We start from the raw sequence: 12,641 nt of genomic DNA, 5'->3' as shown, positions 1-12,641 counted from the left end.
CTTTCCTTGAATGTCAGTGTTCACCATGATTCTGTCCTAAGTTCTCTCTAGATGATCTAATCCACAAATATGGCTTCACTTAAGGGCCTTTTACACGTAATTCCAAAATCTGTATCTAGCTTAGAACTCTCAAACTCTAGATTTCTATACCCAAAAGCCTACTTTGATGTCTCACAAGTATCTCTGAATTATGTCTAAAAAACTCTTCATTCTTGCCTACCCCTCCCTAAATTATTTTACAAATCCCCAAGGTGATCCTGATAATTGGCCATGTTTGGAAAGTACTTCCTTCTAAGAAACGAGTTTTCTGTCTATATGAAAAGAGTGGACTAGAACTAATTTTTTAAAAAATCTAAGTACAATATGAGAATAACTTTGAAGTTATTTTCTATAGGCTCTTATATAAAAACTTTATCCAAGTGACATATTTGGAAGTCTGCATTCTCTCTCCACTCCCATTTCTTCTACATTAATTTACACACTCACACCGCTTTATTTCTTCCTTGAATCACTGCAGTGTCTTCCTGTCTAATCTTCCTTCCTGCACTGTTACTCCTCTCCAATCCATCTCTCATTGGCTCCAGGTTTTTTAAAAAGCCAAATCTAGTAATGCCACTCACTTCCTCAAAAATCTTTTATGGCTTCCTATTGCCTTTAGGATAAAATGCAAGTTCATTACAATGACATGTGAACCTCTTGATGTTATAGCTTCTTCCTTCTCCAGGATCACCTCTGTTCACTAACCTGTATTCCAGCCATGCTTAACTATTTAAAGTTCCCCCCAAATACCCTGTTTTCTCTCACCTTGGCCTCCATTTATTCCATCATTCATTTACTCAACAAATATTTATTGAGCACCTGCTGTATATTAGGCATGGCTCTAGGTACTGAACATTCAACAGTGGACATAAGTCTGTTCCATTGTTGAGCTCATGTTCTTGTGAAGCAATACAGATAATAAGTAAATGAAATTATTTTAGATTGTGGAAAATGCTGTAGAAGAAATCAAGCAGGAAGATGAGCTGGGAAGCGGCGGAGGCAGGGAGGGAGGTGGGGGAAGAAGATATCCGGTAGATAAAGTGGGGATGTCTTCTCTGAAGAGGTGATGTCTGAGCCGAAAACTGGCTGGAAAGAGGTCAGCCATATCGAGAGCTGGGATTATTAGTAGGAATAATAAGCACATTGTCTCTGAGAAGAGAAAGGAAAAAAACAAACACAGAAAGGAAGCCAGAGTAGGCGGAAGTAAGGTGAACAAAGAGAGGAGTGTTATAAAGTGAGGTCGGGGAGGCAGGCAGGTGCCACATCATCAAAACCATTTTTTTTTTTTTTTTAATTTTAAGGGTTGAGGGAAAATGAGAGTGGCTATTGAAAGGTACAGAGCTTTTTTTGGGGAGGTGATGAAATGTTCTAAAATTGATTGTGGTAAGAATTGGATGATTCTGAATATAGTAAAAGGCATTGAATTGTACTCTGTAAATGGGTGAATTGTATGGTATGTGAATTTTATATATATATATATATATTTTTTTTTTCATGGTATGCGGGCCTCTCACTGTTGTGGCCTCTCCCGTTGCGGAGCACAGGCTCCGGGCGCGCAGGCTCAGCGGCCATGGCTCACGGGTCCAGCCGCTCCGTGGCATGTGGGGTCTTCCCGGACCGGGGCACGGACCCGTGTCCCCTGCATCGGCAGGCGGACTCTCAACCACTGCGCCACCAGGGAAGCCCCAAAGGGAATTTTAATGGGACAAAAAGAGGGTTTCTCTTGTGTGTGGAGAGAGATTGCCTGACATTCTATTTCAACTATTAAATTCTTAGTGATGACTATGATATTGGAAAGGAAAATGAATCAAAGAGAACCTATTATTTCTAGCAATCAAGTTACTGGAACAACTCTGTGATCTTTTCCCAAAAGCAGTGACAGGCTAATAGCATCTGAGGGAAAGAAGCTCTGCCAAAGAAGATGACGCCGTTGGTTTTACTGTGCTTGATAAAGAGAAAGGGTAATCACAAAAGAAATGTTCATAAATTGGTAATGATGCTAGAAGAGTCTCCACACCAGTGGCAGCTGCAGCCTCCATGCTCTGCTCAGTCACCTCCACATAGAACTTGTGCAGGATTTTAGACACCATGGTGCCTGAGAAGCCAGTGTCCTACTGACTGAAGGTGTCCACCGTCTCCATGGCTCCCAGCATGGCCTTGAGGTCCTAGCTCTCTTCCATTTTGAACTGAGGTAAGTACAAATCCACATCACTCTTGCTCATGTTCTGTGAGCTTGCTCAGGCTCTTAATTTCTCAGTGGTGAGTTTACCCTCAAGCTCCTGCAGACCATGTACTTCATTTGGCAGAAGCAGAGTCATGCTTGGATCAGCAAAATCATGCTTGCTTTGTATGGTATTTCCGGGATCTTGGCTTGCACATCCTTCAGGAAGGTGAAGTGAAGGGTCTTGCTTTGTTCCATCATCTGCATGGATTTGCTCACATCCTTGTTCAGCCAAGAGTCTCCTTCTTCAGTATTTTCTTTATCAAGGTCCTGGTCCCACTGCCCTTTGTAATAGACTGTGTCCACCAGAGCCAGGATGGCAGAGCTGCTGAGAGAGCCCTTGGGAAATGGATCCTTGATTTTTTTTCATTCGTTTGGCTTTCCACCCAGGAATTAATCTTTTTACTTTCTTCTACAGCATTTACAAAACCAGCATATTCAACACTGACTAGGTAAAATTTCCTAACATTATTCGAGTACTCCTAAAGAAATCTATACATCATTTCTCCTTAGAGTCTGTTGGTGATGTTCAGTTCAATATGTATCAGTGGTTTCTTTAATTCAGAAGCTTTTGAAATTGGGGATGCACATTTCCCGACTTTTCAGCATGATCTATTGTAGCTCTTAATTTTGTGTTCATTAAAGTAAAGGACCTTAATTTTGAATGCAGTGTTTTCTCAGGCTTCGACACAGAGCAGGCCTAAGGCTGATAAGATACTGATGGGAAAAGAAAATATTGTCCTCTCTTGACTTTATGAACTTATGAAACAGATGAAATGCAAATTGGCTGCTTGCTTCACTGAATCATGTGCTAGTATTTTCAAACTAAAGACCTATTATGCTTTTAATTCTTTGATCTATATTTTCTTCACCTCAAGCTTTTCTTTTCCACGAATTACTGAACTGCAGAATTTTTGCCTATAAATATTTTAAAATAAAATATACCTTTTAAACTTAAAAACAATACATATTCACTAAGTGAATATTCACTGTCTTCACGGTACACATAAACTTTTTCATAGGGCTTTCCTCAGCAGTTATGAAGAAAAATAAGTTATCCACAAACACCATTTTCTTTTTTAGTGTCTGCTAAATATGGCACATATCATGACAACATTTATAATTACAGTTCACTGCACTACCTTCTATAAGAAAGAGGCACAGCCAAGAGTAGAGAACTGTTATCAATGACACTATGATAAACATGATTTACTGTATACAGTAAGACGCTGAAGAATTTTTAAACTTTGTAGTAGCCAGTCTCCAAAGATTGCCCATCTATTAGTTTCCCAGAGTGGCTGTCACAAATGACCACAAACTTGGTGGCTTAAAGCAACAGAAATTTATTCACTCACAGTTCTGGAGGTCAGAAGTCAGAAATCAAGGTGTTGGCAGGGTTGGTTCCTTTAAAGGCTCTGAGGGAGACCATTCCATACCTCTCTCCTCCTTTCTGGTAGTTTGCAGTAATCCTTGGCATTCCTTAGCTTGTGGCTGCATCACTCCAATGTCCGCCTCTGTCTTCACATCTCCTTTCCCCGCTGTGTGTCAAATCTCTTTCTCCTGTCTAGGATGATGTCATTGCAAGATTCTTAACTTTATTTCTTATGCAAAGACTCTATTTTCAAATAGTTAACATTTAGGGGTACTGGGGGCTAGGACTTGGACATATCTTTTCCAGGGGACACAATTCACCCCACTACAGTCCCCAGTGAAACAAACCTCCTGGTATTCATGCCTTTGTATAGTACACTCTTTTGTATCCAGGCGGGTCCTGTGACTCATTGGTCACCAATCTAGTGCCACAGAAGTGATGCTGTGTGACTCCCAAAGATAGATCAGGAGAAGTCTTGCAGTCTTCATCTTGGTCTTTTGGAACCCCCACTCTTGGGGCAGCCAGCCACAACTTATAATGTCTTACTACCCTGCTTGTTGTATCACAGGGAAAGTACCTGAGAAAATGTGGAGAGTAAGCACGGTCCATCTGAGCCTAAGCTTCCAGACTTCCTATCCTAAGCACCAGGTGAGTAAAGTTTTTTGCAATTTCAACCACCCTAACCTCCAGTTAAATAGCACCAAAAGACCCCACTTGATGTTACTTGGGGCTTCTATTGGTTACTCAGCCAAGGACTGTCCAAATTCCTAACCCACAAAAATATGAGATCTAATAAAATGGTGGTGTTGCTTTAAGCCACTAAATTTTGTGGCGATTTGTTAATAGCAAGAGATAAACAGAAAAAGTTACTTTGAATTTCTATTTTTCTATTGAAAATAAATAAATCACATATTAAAATAAGGAGACCAATAATAGTTACATAAATTTAATTGTAAGGAACCAATTTATAATTAAAGCATCAAGAATCCTGTTAGATAAGGAACTAAATTATTCCTCTTCCAGTTCTTACAAATCCATATGTGCACTTGACATTTAACTCATGTCTTTAGTTTTTAAGTCTTCATGTGTGTTATTAGGTGGGTTATTGAGTAAGCATAGTATATTATAGATTGCTTTACATGCATTTATCCACTCATTCATTCAACTCAACATTTATTGAGACCCTTCTATAAGTCAAGCACAGTGAATAATGTTGGAGACCCAAAGATGAATAATACATAGCTCTTGGCATTGGAGGGCTCAGGTTCAGTGACAGTAGTGGGTTGGTTTATATCAGAGATTTGCATCTGAAAGATTCTCCAAAGCAGGATCTACAAATCTTTCTTTAAGAAATAAGTCAACTTTCCCTCCAGTGATGAAACATCAGATCTTTGAATACTTGTATCCTTCTCATTGGACTGGGCTCAGTGTACATTCCTTCTCAAAGAAGCCTTTGACAACTGTATCTGAAGTTCCCCTTCTCTGATTTCATCCCTTTTAATCCTATCATATCCTTTTGTTGTCTTTATTAAACTTATTATTTTATGAAATTAGCTGGTTTGTTTATTTTTTGCCTCATCCCACTATAATGTAAGCTCCACGAATTTAGAGACCTTATTTTTGTTCACTACATATTCCTAGCACAAAGAACACTGCCTGGCACATAGTTAAAATGTTAACTTAAAAAATGTTGTTGAAAGAACAATGTATCAAAATTACTGTAGTATGTGTTGAAATCTTTTATGGTGCCCTCTCTATAAGAAACCTTGAGAATGTCTCTGTATTTAATTTAATTCTGGTCTCTGTATTAGCACAGTTGTGCTTTCCTCAACATATAGTAAATATTTTTCCTCTTGGCTTTGATTCCAATTTTTTAGCTCATCCCAAGAAGGTGAATAGAGTTTCATGCCATCTATTTAGTGTTCTAGCTTCTCTCTTGATGTCACCTTCCTTTTACATTCTTATTGTCTGCTTTCCACAATTAAAATGATTTGTTTTATCACGTTTCTAAGTGAGGAATTGAAGGATTTACTCCTCCGAACAAGATAAGGCAATATAAGTAAATAAGTATGATTTAAACTTGGTAAGATCCCAGGTGACTGTTTTCCATTTTGCAAGTCTCTCATAGACCTGTTTTCCTGATATCCCTCAAACTAGCTGGTCAAAGAGCAGGCCCAGGGCTTCCATGGTGGCACAGTGGTTGAGAGTCCACCTGCCGATGCAGGGGACACGGGTTCGTGTCCCGGTCCGGGAAGATCCCACATGCCGCGGAACAGCTGGGCCCATGAGCCATGGCCACTGAGCCTGCGCGTCCGGATCCTGCACGTCCGGAGCCTGTGCTCTGCAACAGGAGAGGCCACGGCAGCGAGAGGCTCGCGTACCGCAAAAAAAAAAAAAAAAAAAGAGGAGGCCCACATTTCTGCATTTGCCCTAAAATGGGATGAATCATAAACGATTCTAGTTTGGTAGTGAGTCACTAATAGGCAAAAATGTAAAGTTTTGTTCTTAAGCCCTTTCTAGGCACTTGTGGTCAGTGCTTTCCAAAAGGACAGCTCTTAGGTTCCTGGCCCAAAACTCTTGCCTCATTCCCTTTGCTCAGCAAAAGTCAAACAATAAAAAGAAACATTCAATATCTAATTTATTCTTTGTTCTAAGATAAGAATTAACACATAGTTGCAAGAATACCTAAATTTTGTAAGATAAAAGATGCAAATTTATTTATTTTAAAAAATTTATTTATTTTTATTTTTGGCTGTGTTGGGTCTTCATTGCTGAGCACGGGCTTTCTTTAGCTACAGCGAGCAGGGTCTACTCTTCATTGTGGTGCATGGGTTTCTCATTGTGGTTGCTTGTCTTGTTACAGAGCTTGGGCTCTAGGCACATGGGCTTCAGTAGTTGTGACACATGGGCTCAGTAGTTGTGGCTCACACGCTCTAGAGTGCAGGCTCAGTAGTTTTGGTGCACAGGCTTAGTTGCTCCACGGCATGTGGGATCTTCCCAGACCAGGGCTTGAACCCGTGTCCCCTGCATTGGCAGGCGGGTTCTTAACTACTGCGCCGCCAGCGAAGTCCTGCAAATTTATTTTCATTGTTTCATAATTCTTAATTATATTTTTCAAAGTCAATGTTTAAAAAATTAATTAATTAATTTATTTATTTTTGGCTGTGTTAGGTCTTCGTTGCTCCACCCAGGCTTTCTCCAGTTGCAGTGAGCGGGGCTACTCTTCGTTGTGGTGCGCGGGCTTCTCATTCTCGTGGCTTCTCTTGTTGCAGAGCATGGGCTCTAGGCGTGCAGGCTTTAGTAGTTGTGGCACGTGGGCTGAGTAGTTGTGGCTTGCGGGCTCTAGAACTCAGGCTCAGTAGTTGTGGCGCATGGGCTTAGTTGCTCTGCAGCACGTGGGATATTCCTGGGCCAGAGCTCTAACCCGTGTCCCTTGCATTGGCAGGCGGATTCTTAACCACTGTGCCACCAGGGAAGTCCTCAAAGTCAATTTTGTATCACTCCCCACTGCCCCAGCAATCAATGGCTTTCTGTCCTTTTCCCTGTACCAATTATGATAGAGTAGGAAGGACCCATAGTATGTGCCAGGCATTGTGGGGAATCCAAGGATGTCTGTAAGATAAGGTTTCAGCAAACAAGAATGTGGAGAGCTAGCAGAGTGTGCAGAAGGGAAATCAATTTCAACAAAGAGGTAGAAAGGTGCCGTATACATAGGATCACCTGGGGGACTTGATAAAATGAGATTATGGATCCCAGCCCTACAGATTCTAATAGGAAGGTAGGGGTAAGGGGACTGGTCCTGTTCTGATGCAGGTACCTTACCTACTCTGGAGGATAGCCATACATAAGACGGAGCCATCTCTGATAGTGGGTTAGGACAGGCACGGATAACGCCTCTATAGCTGTATTAAGCAGTCAAGGTTCATATTTAGTTTAAGCAACACTCACTTCCTAGTGATAATAGAGATGTCTTTGGGAAATTGAGGTATTTCTGTAATCAGTCCTTGGTCCCTTAAGCTCTAATACCGGCCCCTGGAGTATGCTTGCAGAACACTCGCCAGCACACAAGTCACAAGGTTTAAGAGGAGGAGAGACAACCCTCTAAAAGGCACGCTTGCACAGCCCAGGCAAACAGAGCCAAGACAAACTGGGGCAATGGCTTTTAGCATTGCCTTTTATAAATAAACCCTTTATTATTCAAGTAGGAAAATCACTTTTTAAAATATTCTTCTTTTGAAAGAACTGAGGAAACATGAGAAAAACCTCCCCCATCCCCAGTGTAAACATGGCTGTTGGTCTACATGCTTCCAGGACTTTTTTTGTGTTTACATACAGTGCCCCCCAACAGTATGATCTCTGGTGGCCTCGGCCTGCAGTGGCTTGAAGCAGGGTTTCGGTTCCCGGCCAGAGATTGAGGTTGGGTCACAGAGCGCCAAATCCTAGCAATTAGACCGGTGGTCAGTGACAAAACCCTGGCCGTTCGGCTTTGCAGAAAAGAATTCCCACAAAGACAGAAAGCAGTGAAACAAGTCAAGTATTTATTAGGAGGAAAAGGGTACAGTACATGTGGATAGATACACGGGAGGACTCTGAGAGAGTCGTGCCCTTGGCGTAGTTTAAATCACTAACGAGGGGCATTTCTTCCGGGTTCCCTTTGGCCAATCATTTTGATTCTCCTGGTTCTGAGTCCATGTTTGGTTTATCTCACGTTCCTCCCATGTGCACACGCATCTCTCAGCCAAGATGGATTCCAGCGAAGAGGCCTATGGGCAGCTTGGCATCACTCCCCTTTTGACCTCCAAGGAGCTCTCTAGTCGGGAAGGTCTCCTCGACTTCGAGAAGGAGAAATAGGTGGTCTCTTATCTTTTACCTGTGCAGGGCCCAGCCTCCTCTCTTGACTGCCCTGCTATTGGTATTTCGGGGTTTCTGTCCACAGGGAACGAACTCCAATTAATCACCCTGGGGGCGGGGCGCCCATCTACCTCCTGCCTCAAGTATACCACCCGTTTGTGCGTTTTGTCTTGGGCTTCCGGTGAACGCCCATTACACTGCAGAAACCGTCTTACCACTTACTTTGCTCGCTTTACGAACTGTCGAAAAATGTCGTGAGTTTCAGCGTCTCTCCCCCTTCAGCGGCTTGAAGCTGCACGTTGGCCCTCGTGACCCTAGATGCCCGGGGCACGGTCGAAGGTCCCCGGAGCAGCCGCCGGACGGCTGCGGCGGGCGGTGATGACGCACTGTGCTGTGCGCCAAGACGCTGGCTGCGGCGCGGGGGAGGGGCGAGGGCTTCCGCAGCGTCAGGCGTGCGCACACGTTGCACCTTCTCGCCTTGGGCGAGTCGGTGTTTTCGGGTGGCAGGGCAGGCGCACTGATAGATAGACCGGCGGAGCAGTGCAGATGGCGACGCTCTGTCTGACTGTGAATTCGGGAGACCCTCCGCTGGGTAAGGGCCCGGGGCCGCCAACCTGTGTGGGTTGCATCAGCCCGGGAGGGTGCGGGGCGGGGAAAGTCGCCGCGCCCAGTCTTGGCGCAGTGACGGTCACGGTCTGGGAGGTTAGGCCTGCCTCTCACCCCCGAAGTGTACACGGGGTAGGCTCCGCGCCCCTCGCCCTATGTCCCTGGCAGGTGGATTTGCTCCTGAAGACGTTTTTCTGGGGCGTGGAGGTGGGCGCTGTGTGAGCCGGGGCAGGGCCACCCGAGGCTCAGCTTCGGACCTTCTCTCCCAGAGGGATGACTCCCAGCTTACTCTCCTCTCCTTTTTAGAAATGATGTCTCCTGGAGACCGAGCACCGGACGTAGAAATAACATTTTTAAAACTTGAAACCCCATTACTTCGCTCCCCCTCTTTTAGCGTTTTCCCCTAAATCCACTTATCTTTACCTCCCTTCCTTCGTCCTCAGAAAAGATCTTCAACCCCCTTGACTTAACTTTTCTTTACGTTTCATTGGGTTCAAAGAGAACGAGGAAGATGGTCGTAGAAGCGTTTAAAATTTTAACCGAGGTTGCATTTATATTAATTAAAGGTTGAAGGGTGATTGCTGGAACACCCAAGTACACTGCGGACTGATGGGGTTGGTTTACTACACATCCGATGGAGGTAGTAAACGTCAGAGAAAAGGTCGGACTTGTCATCTTCCTGATACATCTTAAATTCGATTTGGAATTGCATTTTCAACGTGGCCAATTACTGTGGATAGATAGCTTAGACTTTCTGCTGTTTTTTTCTATTGTTTTCAGAAATTACACAAAATAATCAGTTTATTGAGCTCATATTTGCTAATGCATTTCTTAACATATGCATGCAAGTACTTTCCTAATGTTTGAGAGGCCTAGACTTTTAGATACAGTTGCCCACATAGGGCTGATGATTACGCAGTACATTCTCATGACAGGGTGTTTAGCGTCTGTTGGAACAAAAAACACAATAGCCATTTAAAATACTTGTAAAAATGATCTTTTAGCATATTGGTTCAAGTAATTATGGGCTAACCTCACACAAATCACTGAACTCTGAAAGAACTGGGTTTGATTCTGCAGTTGGAAAGCACTAAACAGTGTGACCTCATGGTTAAGGGCAACGACACTTGCTTCTTGGAGACCAGGTCCATCCTGACTGCCACTTACTAGTTGTGGAACCTTGGCAATTCCTTTTTTGGCATCTCCCACTGTTTCCTTGTTTGAGAAACATGGAATAATATCTCCCACATACAGTTGCTTGCCAGAATCAAATGAGACTGCAGGTCAAGTTCCTGACACACTGTAGATACTCAATAAATAGCTGTCGTTTTTACTGATGTAATTTAGAAAATCACCCTGAATATGATAGATCTGTTTCCTTAGTGAATTATAATACTGAGAATCACATCTGCCAGTATACTGGAAGTGGGTCTTAAAGAAATTTGTTGTCATTGTGAACTATAGTCCAATTATAGAATATATGTTTCTATTTGCTTCTCTCCCTCCTTTTTTTGTTTTTGATTTAATTGTTCCCAATTGTTTAATTCAAATACATTCTGTTTTTAAATAATCAATATAATTAGATGAAACATTCAGAAAAACAGATTGCATTGTGAGAATTTCCTTTATTTTATATGCATTCACCATTTTTTTTAATGTTAAAATAAGTTCACACTTAAAAAGGTATAAGAATAGAACAAAGAACATTTTTTCTCCAGTGCCTTTGAAGAGCATACTGCAGGTAATGATGCTTCAACACCCCAGAATACTCCAATATACATCTCTCTTAAGTAAGAAAACTCTATATGACTTCACAGGACCATTAAAATCAGGAAATACACATTGATACAATTCATCCATCTTCGTAGTGCAAGGATCAAAATCTAGGATCATACCTTGCACCTACTCATCACGTCTCCCCAGTTTCTTTCAATCTGGGATGGTTTTTTTAGTCTTTCATAGGTTTAACCTCTCTGGAGATTACAGGCCGCTTACTTAAAGAATGTCCCCTGATCAGGTGTTTCATGGTCCCTCATGACTAGATTCAGGCTACAGATCTTTGGCAGAAATAGCATAGAAACAATTCGTTGTTCTTCATTGCAGCCCAATAATTGGTACCTGAATTTTTCCCATTACTGATGATCTAATCTTGAGTACTTAAGATGGTGTCTGACAGCTTTCCCCACTGCAGAGTTTTCCATTTTGCAGTTAACGGGCATTTTGTGTGGAGATGCTCTGGTACCATGTAAACATTTCACTCCCCATCAAACCTTTACCCACTGGATTCAGCATCCGTTGGTGCTTCCTGCCCAACTTGATTATGATTAAGATGATGCCAGATGGTGACCTTCCATTCTGCCGTTCTTTCCACATGTATTAGTTGGCATTTTTTTCTGAGAAGATCTTTTTCTCGTTTAAAAAAATTCATAGCAAAATATACGTAATAGGTTATACTCCGAATTATTTTTCATTTTCTGTTTTTAAAGTTAAAAATTTTTATTTTTAAAGTTAGTTTTATTGAGTTACAAGTTGCATATAATAAAGTTTGCCACTTTTAAGTTGTAAATTGATTGACAGATGTGTACAGTGTGTAACCACCAAAATAATGAAATAAAATACTTCCCTCACTTCAGAAAGTTCCCTCATGCCCCTTTGCAGTCAGTCCCCTTCCCCCATCTCTGGCCCTTGATAGTCACTGATCTGCTTTCTGTCACTATTTTTTTCTGCTTTTCCTAGAACTTCATATACATTGAGTCATATGAAACTATTCTTTTGTACATAGGATAGTTCTTTGAGATTCATCTATCTCGTTGCCTGTAATAGGAATTCAGTTTCAAAATTTGCTGTATAGGATTCTTTGGTGTCGGTACTCTAAAACTTAGATTATTTACTTTAGTGGTTAAATTGGCTCTATTTGCCACTGGGAGCCCCTCCAGGCTGACCTCTGTGTCCTTTTGGCATATCTCTTATCATTCTTTGAGTACTTCTTGCTTTCTAGCACAGTGAAATTTTCCAGGTTTATCTTGTACCTTCCCTACCACAGCCCTGTCTCCAGTGGAGCATGGTATTTAGAAACCAGTATCTGGTTACCAGTTGTCCATCTTAGATAAATTAAGGACAACGGATTAATGAATATTTAGTAAACTTTATGATGCGTTGAGAGGCACGTATCACTGTTTTAGAATATGAGTTCTGGACTGCCGTAGACCTGCGTTCAAATCCTGACTGCCACATATTAATCAAGGACTTTGGGCTAGTTATTTAACCCCTCCAAGCCTCAGTTTTCTCTTCTATAAAACAGAGATAAAGGTGCCTACCTCTTAAGGTTACTACAGAGATTAAAAATGATAATGAATGTAAGGCATTTAGCACAATCCCCACCACATAGTAATCACTCTAATACTATCAACAATAGCTTTTATACAAAGAACTATTCTAATTTCTTCTTTTCTCCTGAGAGAGGGAAAGATTAATTTCAGTGTCCCTAACTGGACACTGAGTATATTCAAAAGCAGTTGGATTATGCCAGGGAATGGTTTCTGGTTTGTTACT

The 12,641-nt window shown here is 41.9% G+C and overlaps 1 protein-coding gene and 1 pseudogene across 4 annotated transcripts in view; one reads left to right on the top strand and one right to left on the bottom strand.

The window, feature by feature from the left end:
• Positions 1-1,878: 1,878 nt before the first annotated feature.
• LOC111177395 (serpin B4 pseudogene) lies at positions 1,879-3,538 on the bottom strand (annotated as a pseudogene).
• A 5,374-nt stretch (positions 3,539-8,912) lies between these two features.
• Positions 8,913-12,641, top strand: part of EPRS1 (glutamyl-prolyl-tRNA synthetase 1) — a 68,307-nt gene continuing 64,578 nt past the window's right edge. For 3 of the 4 annotated variants that reach the window (XM_089906939.1, XM_089906929.1, XM_089906932.1), the window contains exon 1: positions 8,913-9,075. In XM_089906939.1, coding sequence (XP_089763065.1) covers positions 9,030-9,075 — 46 coding nt within the window. In that variant the 5' untranslated portion in view covers positions 8,913-9,029. The remainder of the gene's footprint in view (positions 9,076-12,641) is intronic. The other variant, XM_022579247.3, reaches the window with a different exon arrangement.

This window comes from Delphinapterus leucas, chromosome 1 (assembly GCF_059928025.1).
Source record: "Delphinapterus leucas isolate spDelLeu-1000000601 "Yukka" chromosome 1, BTC_Dleu_Yukka2, whole genome shotgun sequence".
NCBI lineage: Eukaryota > Metazoa > Chordata > Mammalia > Artiodactyla > Monodontidae > Delphinapterus > Delphinapterus leucas.
Note: the sequence above shows the minus strand (reverse complement) of the source record. Positions and strands in the feature narration are given on the sequence as shown.